This window comes from Psammomys obesus, unplaced genomic scaffold (assembly GCF_907164565.1).
Source record: "Psammomys obesus unplaced genomic scaffold, mPsaObe1.curated_primary_1811, whole genome shotgun sequence".
NCBI lineage: Eukaryota > Metazoa > Chordata > Mammalia > Rodentia > Muridae > Psammomys > Psammomys obesus.
In genome coordinates, this window is record NW_026596109.1 from 21,805,270 (window position 1) to 21,830,119 (window position 24,850).

General features: G+C 39.2%; 1 protein-coding gene across 1 annotated transcript in view; it reads right to left on the minus strand.

Moving 5' to 3' along the window:
* The window catches only part of Usp34 (ubiquitin specific peptidase 34), a 185,071-nt gene that overhangs the window by 153,224 nt on the left and 6,997 nt on the right, over positions 1-24,850 (minus strand). Inside the window, 2 exon segments of the mRNA XM_055628770.1 lie at positions 3,036-3,450; positions 17,725-17,812. Of these exon segments, the coding sequence (XP_055484745.1) occupies positions 3,036-3,450; positions 17,725-17,812 (503 nt within the window).

The window sequence follows — 24,850 nt, forward strand, 5'->3', positions numbered from 1 at the left end:
AATAAAGTAATTTTACCTCAAACATGAAACCATTAGTTGTAACCAAGAAACCACATAAAATTTTCCTGAAAAATAGTAGTAACAAGGTATTTTGTTCCAAAGCAAAAGGTATTACGCACTATGAAATTTACAGATTATCATTTTTAAAAACAAGAAAAAAATTACAGATATTAAACTCTGAGTTTAAAAACAAAATATCAGATTTACTATTACTTATAGTACTCTTAGAACTTCTTTTTGGTCTCTGTGTTTGAGTGAAAGTCTTACTCTGAAGCCCATGCTGCTCTGGAACTAACTGTAGTTGGCCCAAACTGGCCTCAAACTTTGAACCTCCTGCCTCAATCTCTTGAGAACTGGGATTAAATGCATGAGCTCCATCGTCCAGTTTCATTAAGAAAAATTTAACTGGCAGAGATAGGTGGATCTCTGTGACTGTCAGGCCAACCTTGTCTACAATGCAAACCCCAGGCCAGCCAAGTAGCTACAAAGTGAGGTTCTGCCCCCAAAAACTAATTAACTAGTTAGATAAAATTAACTTCTGAATAAAGTTGATACCTACATTGCTAATGAAAGTATTTCTAGTATCTCTCAATACCAATTTGAGACTAAAAACAGTTTTACACTGTATTCTAAAGATTAAATTTTTAAAAATTTTAGATTGATTTTTATTTCATGTGTATGGGTGTTTTGCCTGTATGTAAATCTGTGTACCATATTCAAATAGTGCCTTTGTGGGACACAGGAGAGTACTGGATCCCCTGGAACAGACAAGGTGTGAGCTGCCACATGAGTGCTAGGAATTTAACCTGAGTCCCTCTGGAAAAGGAGCCAGTGCTCTTAACTATTGAACAATCTCTCGAGTGCCTAAAGTTAAAATTAAGTAATGTTTTGTTAAAAAAAAAAAAAATTCTGACATTTTGGTATGTTTAATGTATTTTATTATATAATATTCTTTACAAAGTTTCTACACAGAAACTACACACTAAATTCTAGAAGCAGAATCTACCTCAAAATGTTCTTATAAATACTTCTAATGAGGTAATAACCATTTAATGTGCTATGCTTTCTCATTACAGTGTGAAAATATTCCAGTAAAAGACTACTATTTTTTCAAGTAAAGAAAAGTTGGTAAGTATGAAGGTTACAGAACATGCATGCTGAAAAAAGTAAAGACTTGGGGGGGGGGGCAATAAAGCTGGATGGTAGTTCATGCCTTCAATTCCAGCAGAAGCAGAGGCAGGTGGACCTCTGAGTTCAAGGCCAGCCTGGTCTACAAAACAAGTTCCTGTACAGAGCTACACAGAGAAACCCTGTCTCAAAACACATACACACACACACATACACACACACACACACAAAAAAAAAAAAAAAAAAAAAAAAAAAAAAAGAGAGAAGGAAAAGAAAGGAAAAAAGAGGTAGGGAGGAAAGGGGGAAGGGGGAAAAATAAACCAAAATAAGAGAAGCAGATTCACTAAGATATAAATAAGAACTAGGAATATAAATACGGAGAGTAGGGCTATGGCTTAGTTGACAGGGTATTTCCCTAGCAAGCAAGCACTGTCCCTGATGCCCAGCATCACACAGCAGGTATGTTAATTTATGCTTGTAGGAGTTGTTCAATGTCGTCTTCTACGAACAGGGAGCCTGAGGGCAACCTGAACCCATATTATATAACAATAAAAACAACACTTTGTCTTCCCTCCCCATCTAAAGATGGAATTTACAATTTTCTACACCACCCTTTTGAATGTTGAATGCCTTTATGAATTGTATCAGTCACCAAAATTCATTCTCTGCCACTTCAGAGGAACCTAAGGTGCCTGAGAGCTTCTACTTTCACCCAACTCCAATACTCCTAAAAGGACCACAATGTAAGGAAGCTGGTCCACCCAGTAGAAACAGTAGCTGTGAAATACACGGGGGCAGACAGACAGCAGCCCAAATCCAGAGACTCTGACCTGAACCCATGGAGACCCGAAGTGAATGCAATGCATAAACACACCACACCAACCAGGCAGGCGCTCCCCAGTCCCAATGAAGGAGAAATAATAAGCACTGCACTAAGACAAATACGTCATCACAAAACTGTCTCAATTCCTTCCTTCTACAAATACAAGTATCTTCACAAATCCTAAAATTACTAAAGTTCTGAAGTGCTCATAAAAATTTCACATGGAAAATTAAGCGGCTAGACTTAGAAAATACTCTTTAAAACGTATATATAAATTGTCAAACTGTGTTTATTAATGAAAGATTCTAGTCTGCCACCTAAGAATGAAATTAAAACTCTCTCTGGTTCTCTTACCACAACTATTCTTTTTAGTTTTATGTATATGTGTGTACTTAACCATGTTTTTCCCCCCACATGCAGGTAGGGGCCAGAAGAAGTCAGGAAGTGGCATCAGATCCCCTGAACTAGAGCTACAGTTGTACATCACGGCATGGGTGCTGGGAACAGAATCTGGGTCCTCTGCAACTATTATTTTGATTTCCTTTTGACAGTGTTGAGTCATGAACTTAGGACCTAATACAAATACTAGGTAAGCACTCCATCACTGAACTACCTATGCCCAGACACTGTTTTTTTAAGCCATAATGAACAGAGCATAAAAATATTTAAATTACTTAAAATTTTAGTTCTTTTTATAAATATATTATGTAAATTTTCAAAAAACTATTATATAAAGGTCTGGAAAAGACAACTTTGGCAACACCAGTAATGAGTTAGAAAAATTTCCATCAAGCTAGGACATGGTTGTGCACACCTGGAATACGAGTACTCGGGCTAAAAACAAGTGAACCAACCTCAAGGCCAGCCCTACAATACAAAGTTCAAGACCAGACTATAGGACTATACAGTTAAGACCCTATTCTCAAAGAAAAAAGGAAGGAAGAAAGGAGAGAAAAGGGACTCGAAGAGGGAAAGTAAGTGTTCCATAAAAAATAACTAGTTTCAGTCATTCGCAAATAAGAAGTGGCTAACAAGCTTAGCAGGACTTGATAATATAAGAGTCATAATACCTACTTTTACATACCTCTATAGTAGGATGAGTATTATGCTTGTAAGCAGTATATAAGGGAAACTGAATTTGAAAAATTTTTGCTACACATAGTAATAGTTTTTCTTTCTCATCTGTACTCCATAAACTATAAGAATCAGAGCTCTTTGAAGATTCCTCCTCAGTCAGATTACAAATTCTTGTAGAGTTTGATTTTTTTTCTATTGATTTTTGTCTTTCTGTATTTCCTTCATTACTATCTATACTCAGTGGTTCTTCCGCTTGATTACTCTCGTCTTGCCACGTGGAATCTATGTTAATGGTAGTACAATGTTTACAAAGCTGGTCCCGGAGCACTTGAACTTGGGCAATCACTAAGTTAATAAGTGCACATACTACTTGGTTAAAAATCTCCAAATGCTTATATTCCTTGAAGCAGCATAGACATTGCCTATAAGAGAAAATAAAATGCAATAAATAAATGCTTCCTGGAGAGAACAATATACATTTTAATAAATAACAGAAGCAGCAATATTAAAATACTTTTTTAAAAAATAAATTTCCCCTTTCTGCTAGGGTAGCAACTATGAATTTTTTAGACTAGAATCACAGACCGGGAAGGTGGGGCATGCATTTAATCCCAGCATCTGGGAAACAGAGAAGGAAGTGGATCTCTGTAAGTTTAAGGACAGCCAGGGGTTATATTCAGAGACCCTGTTTCAGAAAACCAAAGTATGTAGTAGTAGCAGCAGCAGCACATACTTTATTACTAGAGCTACAAGTTACTGAATACATGTTTTATTATCTAACAAAAATTATTATCTAGCTATATTGTTAAATAAGTAGTTCTCTTGAAGAGAACTACTTGGGATGGATATTCTGACCCTATCCAGAAGACCCGACATATTTAGAAACACAAATTCTCTCTTCAATATCAGATAAAAAAACAAAGAACCAGGAAATGTCAGGTAAGTATAGCATACAAATCTAGTTATCTTATACAAGTTCCATTAACAGCACAATCTCTGGCATACTTCAGGTAATTAAAAATCTTGTAAATCAGTAATTAAATAATATACACAGAAGTACTTAACTCTTTACAACATGAACAATAACTTAACTAAAACCTTATGATAAACCCAATCCAGAATTCCAAAATTCCTATCCCACTGTGATACTGTCTCTAGTTAATTAATTAATTAAATACTATTTTTGGAGGAATTTGTTACACTGATGAAATAAAACAGGTCTTACTTTAAAGGTCTCTTCCAGCTATAAGATTCCATGTTACCATTATTTAAAAAAAAAAAAAAAAAAGTTTTTGTGTTTTTGTTTTTGAAATAAAGTCTCACTATGTGGCTCTGTATGGTCTAGAATTCACTGTGTAGACCAGGTTGGCCTCAAACTCAGAGATTTACCTACCTTTGACACTCAAATATTAGGATTAAGGGTATGTGTCAAAACACCTAGACTTCCAGTGTGTGTGTGTGTACACACACCTTCCTATGAAGGCCACAAAAGTGCATCAAAATCCCCTGGATCTGCACTTCCAGGCAGTTTGAGCCGCCAGACAGGGATGTCAGAAACTGAAGATGGGTACTCGTAACCAATGAACCCCCAGCCCATATTATAATCCGTATGAGGAAGAGCAAATACAGTGTCTTTAATGGCAGTGTCAAGAGGCAGGTAGAGCTCTGAGTTATTCCAAGTGGGCCAGGGCTACAAAGTGATACACCACCCCCCACCTTAGAACAAACCAATCAAAAAGTACTCAGTGCTCTAGTGATGAACAGCCTTCCTACCTCTCATGTTCTGCCTTTTTTTTTACCCCCAATAGCTGGGACCAAATCCAGGACTTCACATACACTTGGAAGCCTCTTAACCGCTGACTCACATCCCATTTTTTAACTGACAGGACCTCCCTTTTGAGTCCAGGCTAGCCAACATCCTCTTGCCCTTGACTCCAGAACTTGAGCATTACAGGCATGTACCACTACTCCAGACTCTGCTTTTTCCTATAATGCTAACATGTAATTGTCTTTAAAGTAGGAAGTCATTGAGCTAGGCATTTTTCTTGGTAAAGCTAAAATCTGAGTTCTTAAAGATCTTGGCTAAGACTTAGAATAGGGGGGGCTCGAGAGATGGCTCAGAGGTTAAGAGCCCTGATTTTTCTTCCAAAGGTCCTGAGTTCAATTTCCGGTGACCACATGGTGGCTATAATGAGATCTGGTGCCCTCTTCTGGCCTGCAGGTGTACCTGCAGGCAGAACACTGTAGACAAAATAAATAAATAAATCTTAAATAATAAATCTTAAAAAAATAGGAAATGCAAACTACAGAATACAGAATACAAATACAGAATAGGAAAGACAAATTTATTTTTAAAATTAGTTGTCAGAAAACGTGAATTGGGGCTGGTAAGATGGCTTAGTAACTAAAAACACTGGCTGCTTTTCCAGAGGACCCGGGTTCAGTTCTCATCATCCACATGGAGGGTCAATCACAATCGTCTCTAGCTCCAGTCCCAAAGAACCCAACAACAACTTCTGGCCTCTGCAGGCACTACATGCATGTGAAGCAGAGAGACACATGTGGGTAAAACATCCACACACTTAAAATAAAAAAACAAAAGAAAAATAAAAAAGAAATGGGAATTAAGATGGGTGGTAATGTATGCCTTTAATCCTATAATTAGGTAGGCAGAGGGAGCTGAATCTGTGGATTTCAGACCAACCAGAGCTACATAGTGAAACCCAGTGTAAAAACAATAACAACAACAAGAAAAACACACATTGGAAAGGCCCAGGCAAGGATGAAGCAGATGACAGAAAACGAGGATTAACCTCCCCTCCCAACATCTAACCATAGCCCAAGAATGAAGGAGATATATATAATACATACTTATACATAAATGTTATATATATAAAAGAAAATATCGAGTCCAAAAGACATATCCTTGATAAGAAAGCCTACTTTGAGGCCAGCCTGGTATACATAGTGAGTTCTAGGCCACACAAGCTACACAGTGAAACCCTGTCTCAAAAACAAAACAAACAAACAAAAACCTCACCATTTTATCTATACCTATCATATAGTACAGACATCTCACCCACTGGAATATCCAACTCACTTTGTTATGTGCCCTTGCCATGAAGTAGAGCCAAGAAAAAGAGGAGCAAAATGACCAAAATAAAACATAAAAATCTTCTATCACCAAAGATGACAAAAACAGTAAAAAGATTCAGCCTAGCTAGCTTGGTGGTACACACCTTTTAATCCTTGAATTCAAGGCAGGCCTAGTCTACATATGGCAAGACTCTCTCTCAAAAAAAAAAAAAAAAAAAAAAAAAAAAAAAAAAAAAAAAAAAAAAAACAAAAAAAAAAAAAAAAAAAAAAAAAAAAAAAAAAAAAAAAAAAAAAAAGCCCTCAGAGGTAAATACAACATAGAAATGTTCTGGTTTCCTTTCTATTGGGCATTATTGATAAACAGTGTCCAAAAGCAACTTAAGGAGGTTTAGGGTTTATTTCATCTTACAACTCTGGGGTCACAATCCCTCACTGAGAAAAGAGAAAACAAAGTCAAGGCAGAAACCTAAAAGCAGAAACTGAAGCAGAGGCCATAGAAAAATGCTTCTTTATAGCATATCCCCATGGCTTGCTGAGACTGCGTTGTGATAAAACTCAGGACTGCCTGGCACAGTGGTCTGGGTCCTCCCAAATCAATCATTAATTAATAAAATGCCCATAGTCCTGGCATCTCTGATATGCTGGAGCCTCCACTGCAGCTGAGGCTGCACCTTCACCAACAGCCTGTCCTGTGTGCTCTCCTCAGGGATTCCAACCCTGTACTAAGGTACCTTCAAGCCTCAGCTTCTCTCCACGACTCCTTCAATCCCAGGTTTCCACTGCAACTGAGGCTACGCTTTAACCAGCAACCTTTCCTGGCCTTTCACATTGCCAATCCTCCACTGCCCTCCATGACTCCCTTAAAAGACAGCCTCCGTGGGCCAGCACTCAGGAGGCAGAAGCAGGAAAATCTCTGTCAGTTCCAGGAAAGCTAGGTCTACATAGCAAGTTCCAACACAGGTGGGGGTACATAGTGAGACCTTGTCTCAAAACAAAACAAAAATGCAATTTTCATACAGCCAAAGCCAACACCACATGGAAGCCTCTTAGACATTATCAAGTTCCAACTCCCAACTTCGGATATCTGAACGATAGCTTCTGTGTGCTGACCCTGAGGAAATAAATACTCCCCACAAGACTTTGCCTCGGTGATACTGGTCTCTTCTTAGTAACAGCTGCTTTTTCAGCCTCAGCAAACATCAACTGTCTCAGTAAAGCAAAGGTTTCATTTCAGTGGTGCTATATACTCTTTGCCCATTCACAGCTGATTCTTTAGCTGCAGCTGACCAGAACAAGTTATTAATCCACATAGAGCGACACAAATGGCCCTAAGAGAGTTTTTGCTTCCCAATAAAATTCCACAAAGCAGCCTCTATCTTCTGCACTCCTCTCAAGAACAGGCCAGTAGGTTTTGGGCACTTTTCTAGCCCAAAGTTCCCAACACTTCCCCTATCTTCCCAAACAACCTGGTCATGTCTGTCACTACAATAGCCACAATATAGTTTTCTGGTGCCAGCTTTTGTCTTAGTTTGCTGTCTGTTGCTGTGATGAAACACCAGCCAAAAGTGACTAGAGGAAAAAAAGATATTACTTGGCTTACACTTTTGATCCACATTACATCAAGGAGAGAAGCCAAGGCATAAGCATCAACCATGACAAGAATTTGGAGGCAGGAGCTCAACAGATACCTGGAGGGATGCTGCTCATTAGCTTGCCCATTAGGGCCTGCTCCTTCTGCTTCAGGACCCCTGCACAGGGATAGCACCACCTACCAGGGGCGGGGCCCTCCCACATCAATCATTAATCAAGAAAGCTCCATGATCTGATGGAACCAATTTCTGAGTTGAGGTTACTACTTCCCAGATGACCGACCATAGATTGTTTCAACTGTATATAAAAAAAAAAAAAAAAAATTCAAAAACAATGACAAAAAAACACTAACCAGCACAATCACATGACAGAAAAAGTTAACTGCACTTTATAACACTTAGAGGACCTAGCAGATAAAAGGTTACTGAAAGAATGAATGTTATAAAAATCTAAGTAGGGATTACAAAACTGAGCCCTTAGAAGCTGGGCATGGAGCTCAATGTTAGGTCACTTGTCTGTGTATGTATGATCCTCTGGGTTCCACCCTGAGCACCATTTAAGATAAAAAGCTCTTTAATTGTACATAGACAATGTGTTCACCTTTCAAACAAACATATAATTTATCAATTAAAATCCAATTAAAATTTTAGCAACTTGTAATATGTAACAGAAGATCCAAACTGGGAAAGTAAAGCAATTCCCCCAAAAAGGAAGACAAAAACTGACACTGGAGAGAAAAAGAGAAGTATATAGCCAATCAAGACTAGTAACAGGTCTAAAGAACAGATGGAAGTAAGGAAATAATGAAATAAAAGTTCTCAAGGATTTCTAGTATTTTTATATCAATTTATCAGAAGATAAGTTTACACTTGAAAAAAAACTAATGAAAGATAAAAAGCATCAAGATCAAAATTAAAGTAAAACTCAACGAAAACGTGTTAAATGCGCAAAAAATGAAATTACTAATCAAAAGAGGAAATGTATCTGAAGCCAATTTAAACACTAGTTCTAACAGCATAATCAGGAATTGAAGAGTTTTCATAAATGGTCATGCGCTAATCCAATCAATCACAGCTCACAGGGGTCCTCAAGTACAGCTCAGATATCAGTTACTAAGACTTTGTATTGTAGAGCAATTCCCTGCTGGAAGTGGTATTCTCTCATAAGCCTCTTTCTGCTTTCCTAGCATGTATGCTCTCTCCCACATAGATATGCATCTACTAACAGTTGTGAGAGTCACATGAGAGAATATATTGTTTGTCTTTAGGAGTCTGAGTTACCTCAACATAAAATATTTCCAAGTTCAATACATTTTTACACTTTTCTAGAAATAGCATAATTCTTTACAAGTGAATTAAGTCCACTGTGTATAAATACCACATTTCCATTATCCACTCTTCTACTGATGAACATCTAAGTTTATTACATTCCCTGCTATGAAAACAGTAGCAATAAACATAGATAAAGATCGGTAGATGTCCAGGAGTGGTATAAATTAATCACATCAAAGTTCTAGTTGGCTAAGTCTGGTAGCGCAGACCTTTAATCCCAGCACTTGGGAGGCAGAGGCAGGTAGATCTCCGTGAGTTCAAGGCCACACAGCAAGTTCTAGGACAGCCAGGCATACACACAAAAACTGTGTCTCAGGAAGAGGGAGAGAGGGAGAGAGAGAGGGCGGGCGGGCTGGTTAGTTCTATTTGTAGTTTACTAAGAAACCAGCACACAGATTTTTATAAGGGCAATTCCAGTTTACACTCCTCCCAGCACTTAGACTCTCTCTAGCTCTTGTTGTCAGTTGCCTTCTTTTTGACGTATATCCATTTTCAGAATGGAAAGGCTCATTCACTTACAGTTTTTGAAATACAGGAGAAAAATATTCTAAAGCTTTTAGGCAGGTTATTAAGGGAAAACTAAGGCATAAGAACTGCTACAACTGCTCGGTATCATGACATACATCTATAGTTCTACACTCAGAAGGCTGAGATAGGAGAGTCTTAAGTTTTAGGCCTACTCTGGGCCAACTAGAGATACACAGACGGTATTTCTAAAGGGGGGAAAGCTAATACTTGAGAAAAGCAACACTTGGATCCCTGGAACACAACGATGCACCCCTTACAAAGTTCTAAGAAAAACAAACTTGCCACCCAGTTTCCTGTTGTATTCAACTAAAGCACAAGCAACAAAAGTACACATAAGAGTACACACTTTAGGCACTCCAAGTCTAGAAATCATCTATTTTCCATATAACTTTACTCAGAAAAGGTCCTAGTAAAATAATAGAGCAATAAGCACCAAAATACACAATACTGGAAAGCGTAGGTAGGAAAACAGTAAAAGCTTAAGGATGAAATCTGAGAGGAAGCTAGCTTAAGAGCAAACAATACAAGCTGAAACTCATGGTTCAAGTCAAAATAAGAGATGACAGCCAGGCGTGATGGCTCAAGCCATTAAACATTAATCCCAGCACTCAGTGAAAGCACAGGCAGCTGGGTCACTATTGAGTTCGAGGCCAGCCTGGTCTACAAAGAGAGTCCAGAACAGCCAAGACTACACAGAGAAACTCGATCTGGGGGGGGGAGGGGGAGAGGAGAGGCACACATCACCACTAAAAAGGCTTAAAAGTTAAGATTTTATGACTCAAATATATAGAAAATTACTCAAATGAAAAACAAGTCAGTAGGGAGAGACCCCAGGAAACAAAGAATGTATCAGATATAAAATGAACCACTCAACATTTTGGCACATCTCTAAAAGCATTTTTACTTTTACAAGTATGCTAAGAATTGATAGCAACTACACTGAAAGGATGTGGTAAAGTAAAATGCTATGTGTCTTAAAGAGGTTACAGTTATACCTAAAACTGACTGGTAAAGCAACAGCTACATAATAACAATCTCAGAAAACAGAATTTTAAACAGGATTAAGAAGGAGGACTTAAAAGTACTATATGCTCTTTCAACTGCTTTTTGGGACAGGGAGAGACAGTCTGGCTGTGAAGGTCTGGTTGGCCTAAAACATGCTCCATTGACCACGTTGGCTTCAAAATCAAGAGATCTACCTATCTTCTGCTGCTGTAAATGTGCCCCAGCCTGCATCAATGACTTCTAATACTTGTGTGGATTTCTTGTATTGATTATTCGGTATCACACATACCTCTCCTAGCATTCCAGCCTGATTATGAATTTATTACCCAAGTAAAATGTATGCTTCTCATCTGAACTTAGATTTGTATTAGAACCCATGTGATGAAAGCTGGCTAGATAACTTAGTGGGTAAAAATACTTGCTGGGCGAGACTAGCAACCCAAGTTCAATCCCTGGGACCCACAGAGGAAAAACTACAAAACTTGTGCACTCTCACATACATCCTATAGATGTACGTGCTAATAAGCTTTTAAAATGCAATGACAGCATAAAACATGTAGCTGCAATAAAGGCGAGAGGGAAACTCATGAAGAGCCGTAAGACAAATAAAATCTCTGAAGACAGACTATAGAATTTCACTTGACAACACAAGCCTATCATTTCTCTACCCTGCTCTTGTTAAGCGCATTAAAGAACTATTTCAAGAAGCTGGAGAGACAGACAGCTGGGTCACTGGCTGAGCTTCCAGGGGACCCAGGTTCAGCTCCCAGAACTCACACAGAGGCTCACAACCATCAGTAAATTTACCTCCAGCGGATTCAAAGCTCTCTTCTCACTTCCTAGAGCACAAGGCATCTTGTGATATACATGCATGCAGGCAAACCAATTACACACATAAATAAACGCCAAAAAAACAAAACAACAACAAAAAAAACTATTACAACACAGTATTCAATACCCGAAAAAAAATTCCAGAACACCTAAAACTACTAATCCTTTCTTGTAGGCTGCCTGCTCAGAGCAGAACAAAACTTGCTGAATGTGGTGACTGCTAGAGCTGACCCAGGGGCCAGCTAGCTCAGCCCACAGCAGGGGCTTAGACTGTAGACTTTCAGCAGTACTAAGAACTGGGCTGCTTTGTAAACCTTTGTTGAAGACTTCCAGTTCTCAGAACCTAATTACTCACAGGAAACCTGACACTCTTTCATCAATGGTGTTCATTTTAAATGTTATCATTGATAGTTTCCACAGATATTCTATTGAAAACTTAATTTCAATTGCTCTGGAGTTCTTATCATATGGAAGCTTATCAGAAACAATAAGTCTTACACCAGCACTCAGGAGGCAGAGGCAGGCAAATCTCTCTGAGCTGAAGTCCAGCCTGGTCTACATAGTGAGTTCCAGGATAACCAAAGTTATACACAGAACCTGTCTCAAAAAAAAAAAAAAAAAAGGATAATAATACTATGAAAAGTCTGTAAGTTAGCCTCATCAATTTGGTGTTACAAATTTTCATTGCACACATTTTGTCTGTTTGTTCAGAGAAGGTCTAACTAGGTAGGCAAGAACAGCTAAGAACTTGGGAACCTGGGACCCTCCTACCCCTGCCTTCTAAATGCTGGGATTACAGGCATGAGCTAAGTTGACTCCATCTAAGGCTTTCATCTTGGATCTCAAAAACTGTTTTATATGAGCTAAATTCTAGAGAAAAAATACTTTAAATAATAAAATACTTTAAATAATAATATCAATATATTTTTCTTTTCTTTTTCAAGACAGGGTTTCTCGGTGCAGCCTTAGCTATCCTAGAACTTACTCTGTAGACCTGAAATCACAGAGATCCACCTGCCTCTGCCTCCAAGTGCCGGGAATTAAAGAGAGCACCACCAACAACCTTTTTTCCCTTTGTCCTTTAAACCAGGGACTCGCCATGTGGCTCTGGCTGGCCACTTTAGTTTGGAATTCACAAAAATCTGCCTGTCTTTGTCTCCTACGAGCTAGGATTAAAGGTGTGTTCCACTAAACAAAGTATTTTAATTCTGTGAGTGACAGTATGTACACCACATGTGTCACACTGAGCCATCTCACCAATAAACCCAACATACCTTTGTGTGTGTGTGTTTTCTTGGTTTGTTGTTGTTGTTGTTTTGTTTTGGAGACAGAGTCTTTCTACATAACCCTGGCTGTCCTAGAATTCACTATGTGAATCAGGCGAGCCTCAAACTAACTCAAAAAGAACCCTCTGACTCCTCTGTATACTGGGATTAAAGGCATGTGCCACCACACCAAGCCTCTAACAATTTTTTTAAAGATTTATTTATTATGTATACAATGTTTTGTATACCTACACTCCAGAAGAGGGCACCAGATCTCAGTATAGATGGTTGTGAGCCACCATGTGGTTGCTGGGAATTGAACTCATGACCTCTGGAAGAGCAATCAGTGCTCTTAACCTCTGAGCCATCTCTCCAGGGCAACATATTATTTCTTAAGTGAACACTGTCCTTCACCTACCTATCCTGGTCAATACATTCTAACTGCAAATTCTGATAAGATTACATTGATTTAATCATCTGGTGATAGGAAATCAAATCCAGGGTTCTCACAAATGCTGAACACACTCAACTAAATTATGTCCATCCCAATTTACTGATAATATGTGAAAGCTAGAAAAACTTTTCTCCATGAAAGGTCACCAATTTATTAGTTTACCAAAATCCACTTATGGGCTGGCACCTAATCTTTCTTGCAGATTAACTGTTAATAGCTATTTACCCCCAGAAGAAGTACAACCTTAAACTTAAGACAACAATATTTGTTGAAGTGTAAGAAAGAATGGGCAAAGTTTACAGTAATGTTAATCAACTGGATGTTGTTATTAGCTCTTCTTCATCTACCAACATAAACAAGTTAGGCATGGTACTTAAGCCTTTAATTCCAGCACTCAGGAGACAAAGGCAGACTGATCTTTGTGAGTTCAAGGCCAGCTTGATCTATACACTGAGTTACAGGCTAGCTAAGGCTATATAGTGAGTCCCTGTCTCAAAAAAAAAAAAAAAAAAAAGCAGAAATAAAAACAAGCAAGACTAGAAAAACACTTGATTTCATTACTAAAAAAAAAAAAAAAAATCCTATTTAATTCACATGTAAACAGAATTATAAATACTATAAATTATACATAAGGTTTGAATTTTCCAGTTTGGCCATTCCGGCTTTAGCTTATATAACTACATTTCAGTTTATATCTTATTTCCAAAATGAAGTTTAGTAGTTTTAATTAAAACAACTGCTCATGAAGTTACTTGTATCAGAAGTATACATGGAATATGTGGCTCAATACTGAGTGCTTGCCTACCATACACGAGACCAGGAATTCAGCACACACAATCACAATTTCTTTTCAAACACAGGCGGCTACAGAGATGTCTCAGCAGTAACAAGAGCACTGGCTCCTCTTCAAGAGCCCCCAGCACCCACATGGCGAGCTAACAACCATCTCCAACTTCAGTTACGGCGAACCTACTGCCCCTTCTGCTCCCTCTGTAGACACTGCACACTCGTGCTGCATGCACAGTCATGCACGCAGGCAAAACAACAAATCACATAAAATTAATTAACTAAATTCTGCCCCCCAGACAGAATCTTGTTATGTAGCTCAGGCTGTCCTAGAACTCATTATGCAGACCCAGAAAACCTGAAAAATCAGAAATCTGCCTGCCTCTGCCTTCTAAGTGCTGAAATTAAAGGCATGCACCACCATGGCCAGCTAAAAAAAAAAAAAAGACAGTACTAAGTTGGTATTTTGTGTTTTGTTCTTACTAAGCTACAGCATCACTGCAATTCATGAATTAAGACGTGAAAACTCATAGAGGTAAAATAACTTGTCATCATGACCAAGTTCATAGGTGATAAAGCATAACTTTAATTCATGTCTGTCTCCAATGCCAGCTTCAAACTATTTTAGGAAGTAACTGATCAAGCAGAGGTTCTCATCAATTTGAGAACAAACTCTGATATTCTGATAAAGCCTATTAATTATTGCTTACAACTGTGTACATATCAAGATTTCCTTTATAATTTCACTGTATTTTTCATTTTATTATTTCCTTATAATTTCATTCATAGATTACATTAAAAATACTAACAGAGGGATTATAAATATTTATCTACTATAAAATTAAAATTCAAAATGAGAATTACAACCTCAGCTCCACTAATAACAACAAGTAAGATACTAGGGAAATTATGTTATCTCTATGGATTTCACTTTATTCAGGTGCACCAATAAATTCTGAAATTACAAGTGTTGAGTTTCTCCCAGTAATTTATGTTGCCATCTAGCTGTAGCTACTATAAACTCAAAATTATGACTCAGATATAACTTTTCAAAGCAAATCACCAAAGTTATTAAAGTTAATTTTTAAATTAAGTTTAATATTTAAAAATATATATTCATCTAGTCTTTTTTGGTTTTTTGAGACAGGGTTTTTCTGTAGCTTTAGCTGTCCTTGAACTCACTCTGTAGAACAATCCTGGCCTCAAACTCAGAGATCCACCTGCCTCTGCCTCCCAACTGCTGGGATTAAAGGTGTGAGCCACCACTGCCTGGCCAGTCTACTCATAATGAAAGCATAATGAAAGTCCATACAGTTGATATTCAGGGAAGATGTCAAAATTAACCTTGCACATAAGTTTTAAGTACTTACAACCTACTAACTTTTCCTAAAATCTGCTAATTTTACTAAGAGAAAAATGCTGTAACAAAAATATCACTGTAGAATAACTGAGATTCAGCTGGGTGGTGGTGGCACACGCCTTTAATCCCAGCACTTGGGAGGCAGAGGCAGGCGGATCTCTGAGTTCAAGGCCAGCCTGGTCTGAAACAGTGAGTTCTGGGACAGCCAAAGATACTCAGAGAGACCTTCTAGAAAAAAATGAAACAAACAAAAAAAAAAAAGACTAGCTGAGCTGGGCATGGTAGTATATACCTCTAATTCCAGCACCTGGGAGGCAGAGGCAGGGGGAATCTCTGTGAATTTGCGGCTAGCCTAGTCTACAAAGAGATTTCCAGGACAGCCAGGGCTGTTACACAGAGAAACCCTGTATCAAAAAAAAAAAAATCAAAGAGGTTAAGAACACTTGCTGTCCTACAGTGGACCCAGGCTGGATTCTCAGAACCCACACGGTGGCCCACAACTATCTATAGCTCCAGCTCTAGGGGACCCAATGGCCCCTGTTGGCCTCCACAGACACTAAGCATGTATGTATGTGCTGACTGACACTCAAATACATTCTAAAATGTAGAAGCTTTCGAGGCAAGCAGTGATCGCTCACGTCCTTGATCCCAGTATGTGGGAGGCAGAGACAGGCAGATCTCTGTGAATGAAAGCCAGCCTGGTCTACAGAGTAAGTCCCAGAACAGCCAAGGCTATACTGAAAAACCCCGTCTCAGGGGGAAAAAAGGGCTGGAGAGATGGCTCAGTGGTTAAGAGCACAGACTGTTCTCCCAGAGGACCAGAGTTCAATTCCCAGCAACTACTTGACAGCTCTCAACTGTCTGTAATTCCAACATTTGATACCTTCAGACAGACATATGCTATATACACAGAAACAGCCCAAGCTACATACACAGAGAAACCCTGTCTCCAAGGGGAAAAAACCTGGATGGCTGAAATTTGAAAATATTGGAAGTTTTTAGTATCGGCTATACTGTACATGTTACAACATGTACTGTGTCCACTGACCAACAACTACAACACGTCAAGTATGTTTTTAATTGTATGTTTCTTGCCAGATGTGGTGGAGCACCGTTAATCCTAGCACAAAGGAAGCAAGCAAGCACATTCTTTTAGTTTGAGGCCTGCCGGGTCTACACGGTGAGTACAAGGACAGCCAGAGCTACATAAGCGACCCTGTCTGGGGGGAGGGGGGGAGTTGATGTGGATGTAGTGTAGCCTCACACCCATATGCACAGATGCACCCGTGCCATGACAGATGTGGAAGACACAGAACAACTGTGGGAGCCAGTTCTCTCTTTCCGCCATCTATGACCCTGGGTTGAACTGAGGGTTCAGTTATGAGGCTTGGTAGCAGGAGTCCTGACCCACTGAACCATCTCTTTGCCCCACTTTAAACATTTTTCAAACTCATAAAAGTTTTATAAAGACTAGTTCAAATTGGGCAAGCACACAAGCGAAAAGACATTTAGTGAGGTGCTAAGGATATGGAAGTGTAAGAACACCTGTGCAGCATATACAAGGCCTTGAGTTCAAATTGCATCATCTTACCATCCCCCCTCAAAAAAAATAAAAATAAAACAAAGAGTACTACAGGGCTGAGGATACAGCTCAGTAGAACCCAGAAACTGATGGGCTTGATCAGCACTGTAAAAAACAGTTTGCCACCACCGACTAATATCACAGAGACATAATTTACTGTCTTTTTTCATATTGGTTGTATTAAAAACTATGATCCTTGGAGTTTTATTTTGTATATTATCGATTTATGTATGGTATTAAGGTTGGTCTAGCCGGGCACAGCAGGGCACACCTGTAATCCCAGTATTCAGGGAGGCAGAGACAGGCAAATTTACGAGTCAGACTAGCTTGTTCTACAGAGTGAGTTCCAGGACATACGGGGCTATAAAAAGAGACTCCATCTTGAAAAACCATAAACATCCCTTATCTCTCAAAATAACTACTTTCCAAAATTTTAGTCACTCCTTCCTAAAGAATGAGGAAAAGGTAAAAGAAAAAAAATCAATTTTTATGTTATTTTAAAAATGTCAGGGCTGGAGAGAAGGCTCAGAGGTTAAGAGCACTGACTGCTCCTCCACAGATCCCGAGTTCAATTCCCAGTACCCACATAGTGGCTCAATCATCTATAATGTGATCTAATGGCCTCTTTCTGGTGTGCAGGTGTACATGCAGGCAGAGCACTGTATATATAATAAATAAATCTTTAAAAATAATAACAATGTCATAATCAAGCCCATAACTTTAAAAAGGTAAAATGACTGAATATTGATAAAGTATCATTTAATTAAAAAAACATGTAATAAAACATCCTAAAAGAAAATCTAATGACAAGTAATGGCAATTTATACAATCCACCAAGTTAGTCTTCAAAATACCTACAACTGCATACCTCTGAGTCCAGGAATTGATATAAGCAAATATTTTGAGAGTATGTTCCTTTCTGAGCTGCAGTCCATCACCACCTTCTATATCTGATACTGAAATAGAAGGATAAAAGTATGAATAAATGTTAAATGAATATTAAACCAATACTTCAAGAATAAAGCTTAGATACACAAATGCAAACATCAATTAATTCTTCCACTTTCACTACTGAAATCTCTGATTACTGACTCTATTAATTACTTTATTTCTGTGATGAAGACCACCACCAAAAGCAACCTGGAGAGAAAAGGGTTCACTCTGCTGAAAGGCTATACAGTCCATCATCAGAGGAAAGGGTCAGAAAAATGAAAGGGACCATAGAGAATCGCAGCCTCGTGGCTTGTTCCTCATCACTTGCTCATCCTGCTTTCTTGGTTTTTGTTTGTCTGGGAATTTGACTTTGTTTTTGTTTGTTTGTTTGTTTGTTTGTTTGGGGGGTGATGTTTTTTGAAGATAGGGGCTTTATTTTAGGCCAGCCAAGGATATATATTGAGATCCTGCCTCAAAATAATAAAAGCTTAGCTTTTTTTTTTTGTTTTGGTTTCTGAGACAGGGTTTCTCTGTCTATGACCCTGGCTGTCCTGGAATCACTTTGTACACCAGGCTGGCCTCAAACTTATAGAGAGCCACCTGCCTCTCCCCCCAGGAGCTGGGATTAGAGGCGTGCGGCAGCACAGGCCGGCTAAGGCTCAGATTTTATTGTTTTCAGAACTGATTGGGTTTTATTTATTTACGTGTGTATGTGTGACCCTGTGTAAGCATGTTAAGCACATGCCAGCAGGATCCCTGGAACTAGAGTGAGACATCTTTGTGGGTGCTGAGAACTGAACCCAGGTCCTCTGAAAGAATACTAGGTGCTCTACAACACTGGGCCATCTCTCCAACCCAGATGAAATACTTTAAAAAAACAAAAACAACTAAATTCTAATCATAATCCTGTTGCCTATGAACTGCCTATGTAGGCCAAATCATTCCTCATGACTCCTGTGAGGTATATGACTAGTGTTGAAAAAGCTATACAACTCCAAGGATAGCCTGAGATAATCTTTCACTTCACCATCCCATACTCCTAATTTCCATCTTTTCCCAACCTTGGACTCACAATCCACACACATTCCCTAGTTTCCTATTGCTAAGATTACAGACATACGCTACCACATCCATCCCTGACATAATTAAGAGCCACTTAGCACAGTAAATTTGATGCTACTCTGGGTTACAAAAGACCCTGTTGAGAGAAGGAAAGAAGGTAGGAAGGAAAGAAGGAAGGATACATAGACAGACAGAAAATAACTCAGTGGATAAGAACCTCTGATGTGTAAGCATGAGGATCTAAATTAAAATATCCCAGCATGGCCACACAGGCCTCTAACCTCAGCGCTGTAGAGTAGAGACGAGCAAAGACTGGAAGCTCACTGGCCAGCTGAAACCACAAGCTTCAGGTTCAGTGACAGGCTTTGTCTCAAGGGAATTGGTAATAGAGGAAGACATCTAATTTCTTCCTTTGCTCTTTACAGGCACACTGACACATAACCCCCCCCAATACACAAAGGTATGGAAGGGCATACACACACTATAAAAAACATTTAGGAAAGATGTAGCTCAGTGGTAGAACATTTGCCTAGCACTGGCTGGATTCAACCTACAGCACCAAAACAAGAAGAAAAATCAGTATTTTTAGAGGGCTGAAGTATGTTTAATGACAAGAGTATTTCCTTACTGTGCACAAAGCCCTGTGTTCAATTATCAGCAACACAAAATAAACTATATTAGAAGGATAGAAGGATAGGTATAGCTCAGCGGTAGAGTGAAGACCTTGAGTTTTCTCTATCATAAAAATAAAAATAAAAATAAAATAAAAAAAAATTTTAAAAAAGGCATAGGAGCCAGGCTCAGGGGCACACAGCTGTGATCCCACTACTTTGAGAGACAGAGACAGGCAGATCTCTGTGAGTTTAAAACCAGCCTGGTTGACATAGTGAGTCCAGGACAGCCAATACTACACAGAGAAACCCTGTCTTGGGGGAGGGGGGGGAATGGCATAGGGCATATACAAAATTTACTTACTTAAATTAAGAAGCTTGAGGTAACACAGAAAAGAAGGAATTAGGAATTAGGAATGAAGCTGCGTGCAATGGTGCACGCCTGTAATCCCAGCACTCAGGGAGGCAGAGAAGGTAGATCTCTAGCATGATCTGCAAAATTAGTTCAATCCCTAGAACTATAGATATGGAATGAGAACCAAACATTGAAAACTTGTCCTTTGACTTCTTCACATATGCTCACATGGACACCTGTACACATACCAATGTAGACGCATGCATTTGCACACAAATCCACAAACATATCACAGTAATAAATGCAAAGGAAAAAAGAAAGTAAACAACGTTTGGAGAGGAAAGAGAAACAAAGGAACTCATGTTTCACTGCTGCTGAGCATGCAAATGCAGCCATTACAGAAATCAGCAGAGGTTCATGAAGAAATTAAAACTACGTATGACCAGATATGCCATTCCTGGGCACATACAACAAAAGGGCTTTACATCCTACCTCAGGGATATCTACAAAGCCACTCCTTTCTCTCTCTCTCTCTCTCTCTCTCTCTCTCTCTCTCTCTGTTCCCCGTCCTCTCTCTCCCTCTCACCCTCTCTCAGACAGGGTCTCACCACGTACCCCTGGCTGTCCTGGAATTTGATATATAAACTCACCGGGCTCTGCCTCCTAAGTGCTAGGATTAAAGGTGTGCACCACACCTGGCCGCATCCACATTTACTGTTGTTCTCTCTTCACAGGAAAATGGAATTAATCTACCCACCCATCAACAAGTAAATGTGATCATACACACACAAATGAAATTTTAATCCACCATAAAGAAAAACAAAATATGCAGAAAATGGATGGGGCTGGAAAGACGGTGCAGTGGTTAAGAACACTTGTTGCTCTTGAAAAGGACCTGAGTTCTCTTTGTTCCCAGCACCAACACCGTGGCTCGCACACCGCCTCCAACTCCAGTTCCAAGGGTTTCCATGCTTCTTCTGATCTCTTAGGGCACCAGGCATGCACTCACTCCATGTACTCACACACATACACATGTAGGCAAAATAGTCCTACATGGAAAGTAAAATAAATAAGTCTGTAAAAGTAAGAAAAATGGACAGATCGGAAATTATATTAAGAAATTCAGACACAAAATGGCAAAAACTACATGGATTCTAGCTTTTATTTCGTGTGTGTGTGTGTGTGTGTGTGTGTGTGTGTGTGTGTGTGTGTTTCTGGATGTGCTGGATCAATGTATACATGTAGGTTTGAATGTGGGAACAGCTCATGAAATTACAAAGGGATATCAAAAAGAGAAATGGGTTTTGAAGATACAGGAAAGGTAAGGGAAGACACATGGTATGAAAGTGGAAAAGAAACCAACAAAAAACTTATGTACAAAAATGTCATCCTGAGACCTATTTTTTGGTATGGCAACTTTTAAAAATTAGAGGATGGAGAGATGGCTCAGGTCACCAGCAATGGCTGCTCTTCCGGAGGACTTGGCTTGATTCCCAGCACAATGACAGTTTACCAACATCTATCTATTAACTCCAGTTCCAAAGGGTCCTATAGCTTCTTTGTGCCTGGGCACTGCCCACACAGGGTACGCAGACATACGTGCAGGCAAAATACCCATTACATATAAACAAAAATTTTAAAAAGAGATAGAAAACAAAAAAAGCATCGTACTGGGCTGTATTTAATTAATAGAACTGAATATGAAAACTTCCTAATTCAATATAAAAAAAATGCAGGGCTGATGAGATGGCTCAGTGGTAACGGTACCTGAAGCCAAGCCTGACAATCAGGTCAATTCCCAGAACCCACGTGGTAGGAAGAAGAGCCAACCCCTGAAAGCTGTCCTTTGCCTGCCACACTTGTGCCATGGCATCTATATGCACGTGCACATACACACTAAATGTATGTAATAAAAAAGTTTAAACACCAAAGATGTAAAGATGCAGTTTGCTTGTTGTTGTTTTTCTCTGTGTAGCCCTGGCGGTCCTGGACTCACTCTGTAGACCAGGCTGCCCTTGAACTCACACAGATTTGCCTGCCTCTGCCTCCCACAATTTTTTTTTAAAAAGTGGTTAAAAGTAGAAATTGGCTTTTTTTTCTTTTTGCCAAAATAACATTTTGATACTATTCAGTACAAGTGAAGATGTGCACCTAGACAGTAATGAAAAACAATTAGCGCCCTTCAGAAAAGAAGGAAGAGAAGGGAGGGCACTTCGGCTGGGACGCATCTCACTAATAGTTCTTAGTTGGCATACACAAGGACAAGTTTAATTCTGCACTGCAAAAGAAAAAAAAGATTAGAGAATAATCTTTTGGGATTTCTTTCTTTATGTAGTTTACATATAAGTGTTCTCACACATGCACACCCCAAGCAGGCACTGGGTCCGTTGCAGGCAGCTCTGAGCTACCGTGTTCAGGAGCCCTGAAGGAGGAAACCAGTGCTCTTCACCTCTGAGCCATCTCTCCAGCCCCAAAACTATAATCTTTGAACAAGGTAATCACACATCTTGAAATGCTTCAAGAATTTACAGTGCAGCCAGGAGGTGGCGGCGCATGTTATTAGTCCCAGTGCTTGGGAGGCAGGCAGATCTCTGAGTTCCAGGACAGCCTGGTCTACAGAGTTAAGTCCCAGGACAGGCAGGGTTACACAGAGAAACCCTGTCTCACACCTCCACCTCAAAAAAAAAAAAAAAAAAAACCTCTTAGCCTTCTCTTTCTAAAAAATGCTAATAAAGCTCTGGCAATTTATGCCTATAAACCAGAGCACACAGAAGCCTAAAGCAGGAGGTGCTGTCACGGAAATTTGAAGCTGCCTGAGATATCTAGCTAGTAACAGACTCAAAATAATAATAGTAATTTAAAACATGCAGTAATAGTCATTCCACATTTTAAAAAAAAACCTATAAACATACACACATAACTTCTTTAAAAGATGGATTAACTTTTATTTATATTCCAAAGAGAAACTCAGCATTTACCTAAGGCTGCTGAAACTATATTTCCATAGTGAAGGTGTTTAATTTACTATAAACTTTAAAAAGCTTCAAGTAAGCTCAAGGTCCTCCTCAGGTACATATCAAGTTTGAGACTAGCCTGAGTTTCAGGAGACCTTGTTTCAAAAATAAATAAATAAAAGCTTCAAAAATTACATTAAAAATATAAAACTCCTCAAATAACATATAGAAATACATAAAACCTTGTGATATGTATTCATAGCACTAAAACTATAGTTTAAAAGTCAGCAACCTAACCAGCACGGTAACATACATCTTTAACTGCAGCACTTAGGAGGAAGAGAAAAGCAAAGCTCTTTGAGTATGGAGCCAGTCTGGTCTACACATACAGTTCCAGCTAGCCAAGGCAACATAGTGAGCAATCTTCAGGCCAGCAAGATGACTCAACAAGTAAAAATGACTACCACCAGGCTAGGCAGTAGTGACGCACCCCTTTGTTCCCAGCGCTTAGGAGGCAGAGGCAGGAGGATCTCTGTGAGTTCAAGGCCAACCTGGTCTACACAGTGAGTCCAGGACAGTCAATGCTACAGAGAGAAACCCTATCTCAAAAAACCAAAAAAAAGAAGAAAAAAAAAAAAAAAAAAAAAAAGATTACCACCAAGCCTGACAACTGGAATTCAATGTCTGGTACCTACAGGGTAAGAGAACAGACTCCCACTGATTGTACCCTCACATGAAGACTGTGTCACATACACACAAAAACACCAATCTTCTAGGAACCCTAACTATACTTAATTGTACATACAAACAATCAGTATGCTTTATATATTAACTTTTTATAGACAATTGTAAGATGTTTTATCTGTATAACTACAAAAGTATCTGAGGCTAAAAGAGATGACTTAACAGTTAAGAGTTCTTGTTTTTGCAGAGGCTCCAAGTCAGTCCCAAACATACACATGGCACCTCACAACAACCTGTAACTCCAGTTCCAGTGGATCTGCTGACTGCTGCCCACATGTTATATCTATACATACAAACACAGATTCAGGCAATACATAGCTTCAGGCACTATATATATATATATATATATATATATATATATATATATATATATATACACACACACATAAAAACAAATTTTTTAAAAGGAAATGTCATCTGTAGCAATTTTAGGGCTTATAAAAATTTATTAGCAGAGTATGCTGGCTCATGCTGGCACCCTAGCACTGAAAAACTGAAGCAGGAGGATAGCTTTGAGTGAGATCAGTTAGGACTAATGAATTCTGGTCAAAACTACATAAAAGAGTCCGTCTCAAAAACCCAAAACAAAGGTCATCCTGTCCCTAGTCCTGTCCTCGACCTCTTCATGTTCCCCAGAACCAACCTCCATAAACTCAATAATATACTATGGCACTGTCCTTTATTTAATGGTTTGAAAACATTCTCTCCACATTCAATAAACAGCAAAACAAGCTTCTCAGTGTAGTCCCACATCCAGTAATGACTATTTGCCTATTACTCTGGCAGAAAGAGGGTCTCGTGTAGCCCTGGCTCACCTCAAAGTCCCTGTGCAGCTGAGGCTGGCCTTGCACTTGTGATCCTACAGCTTCCACCCCCAGGTGCTAGGAATACAGGTGTACACCACTAAGATAGGTTTTATGGGGTCTTGGGACCAAACATAGTTTAACATGCTATCAACAGAACCATATACCCAGCCCTGGACAATTTCCTTCCTTTTTTGCTGTTGGAGGTGTTTTGTCTGGTTGGTTGGTTGGTTGGTTTTTCAAGACAAGGTTTCTCTGTATGACCTTGCCTGTACTGGAATTTGCTATGTAGAACAGGTCAGCCTCAAACGCAGAGATCCTCCTGAGTGCTGGGATTAAAGGTTTGTGGCGCCCAGCAAGGGAGCAGTTTTCAAAAACACCGCCTCACCCATGTTCTCCTATGGCCTGTATGATGACCCAAAATGGCAAAGGCCAAGTGTCCATGCCCACCTGCACTAGAACCTCACACCCTGAGAGGGGTGCTGCCACAAGCCACACTATCCAAAAGATAATCCATTTTGCTGCATCAGGT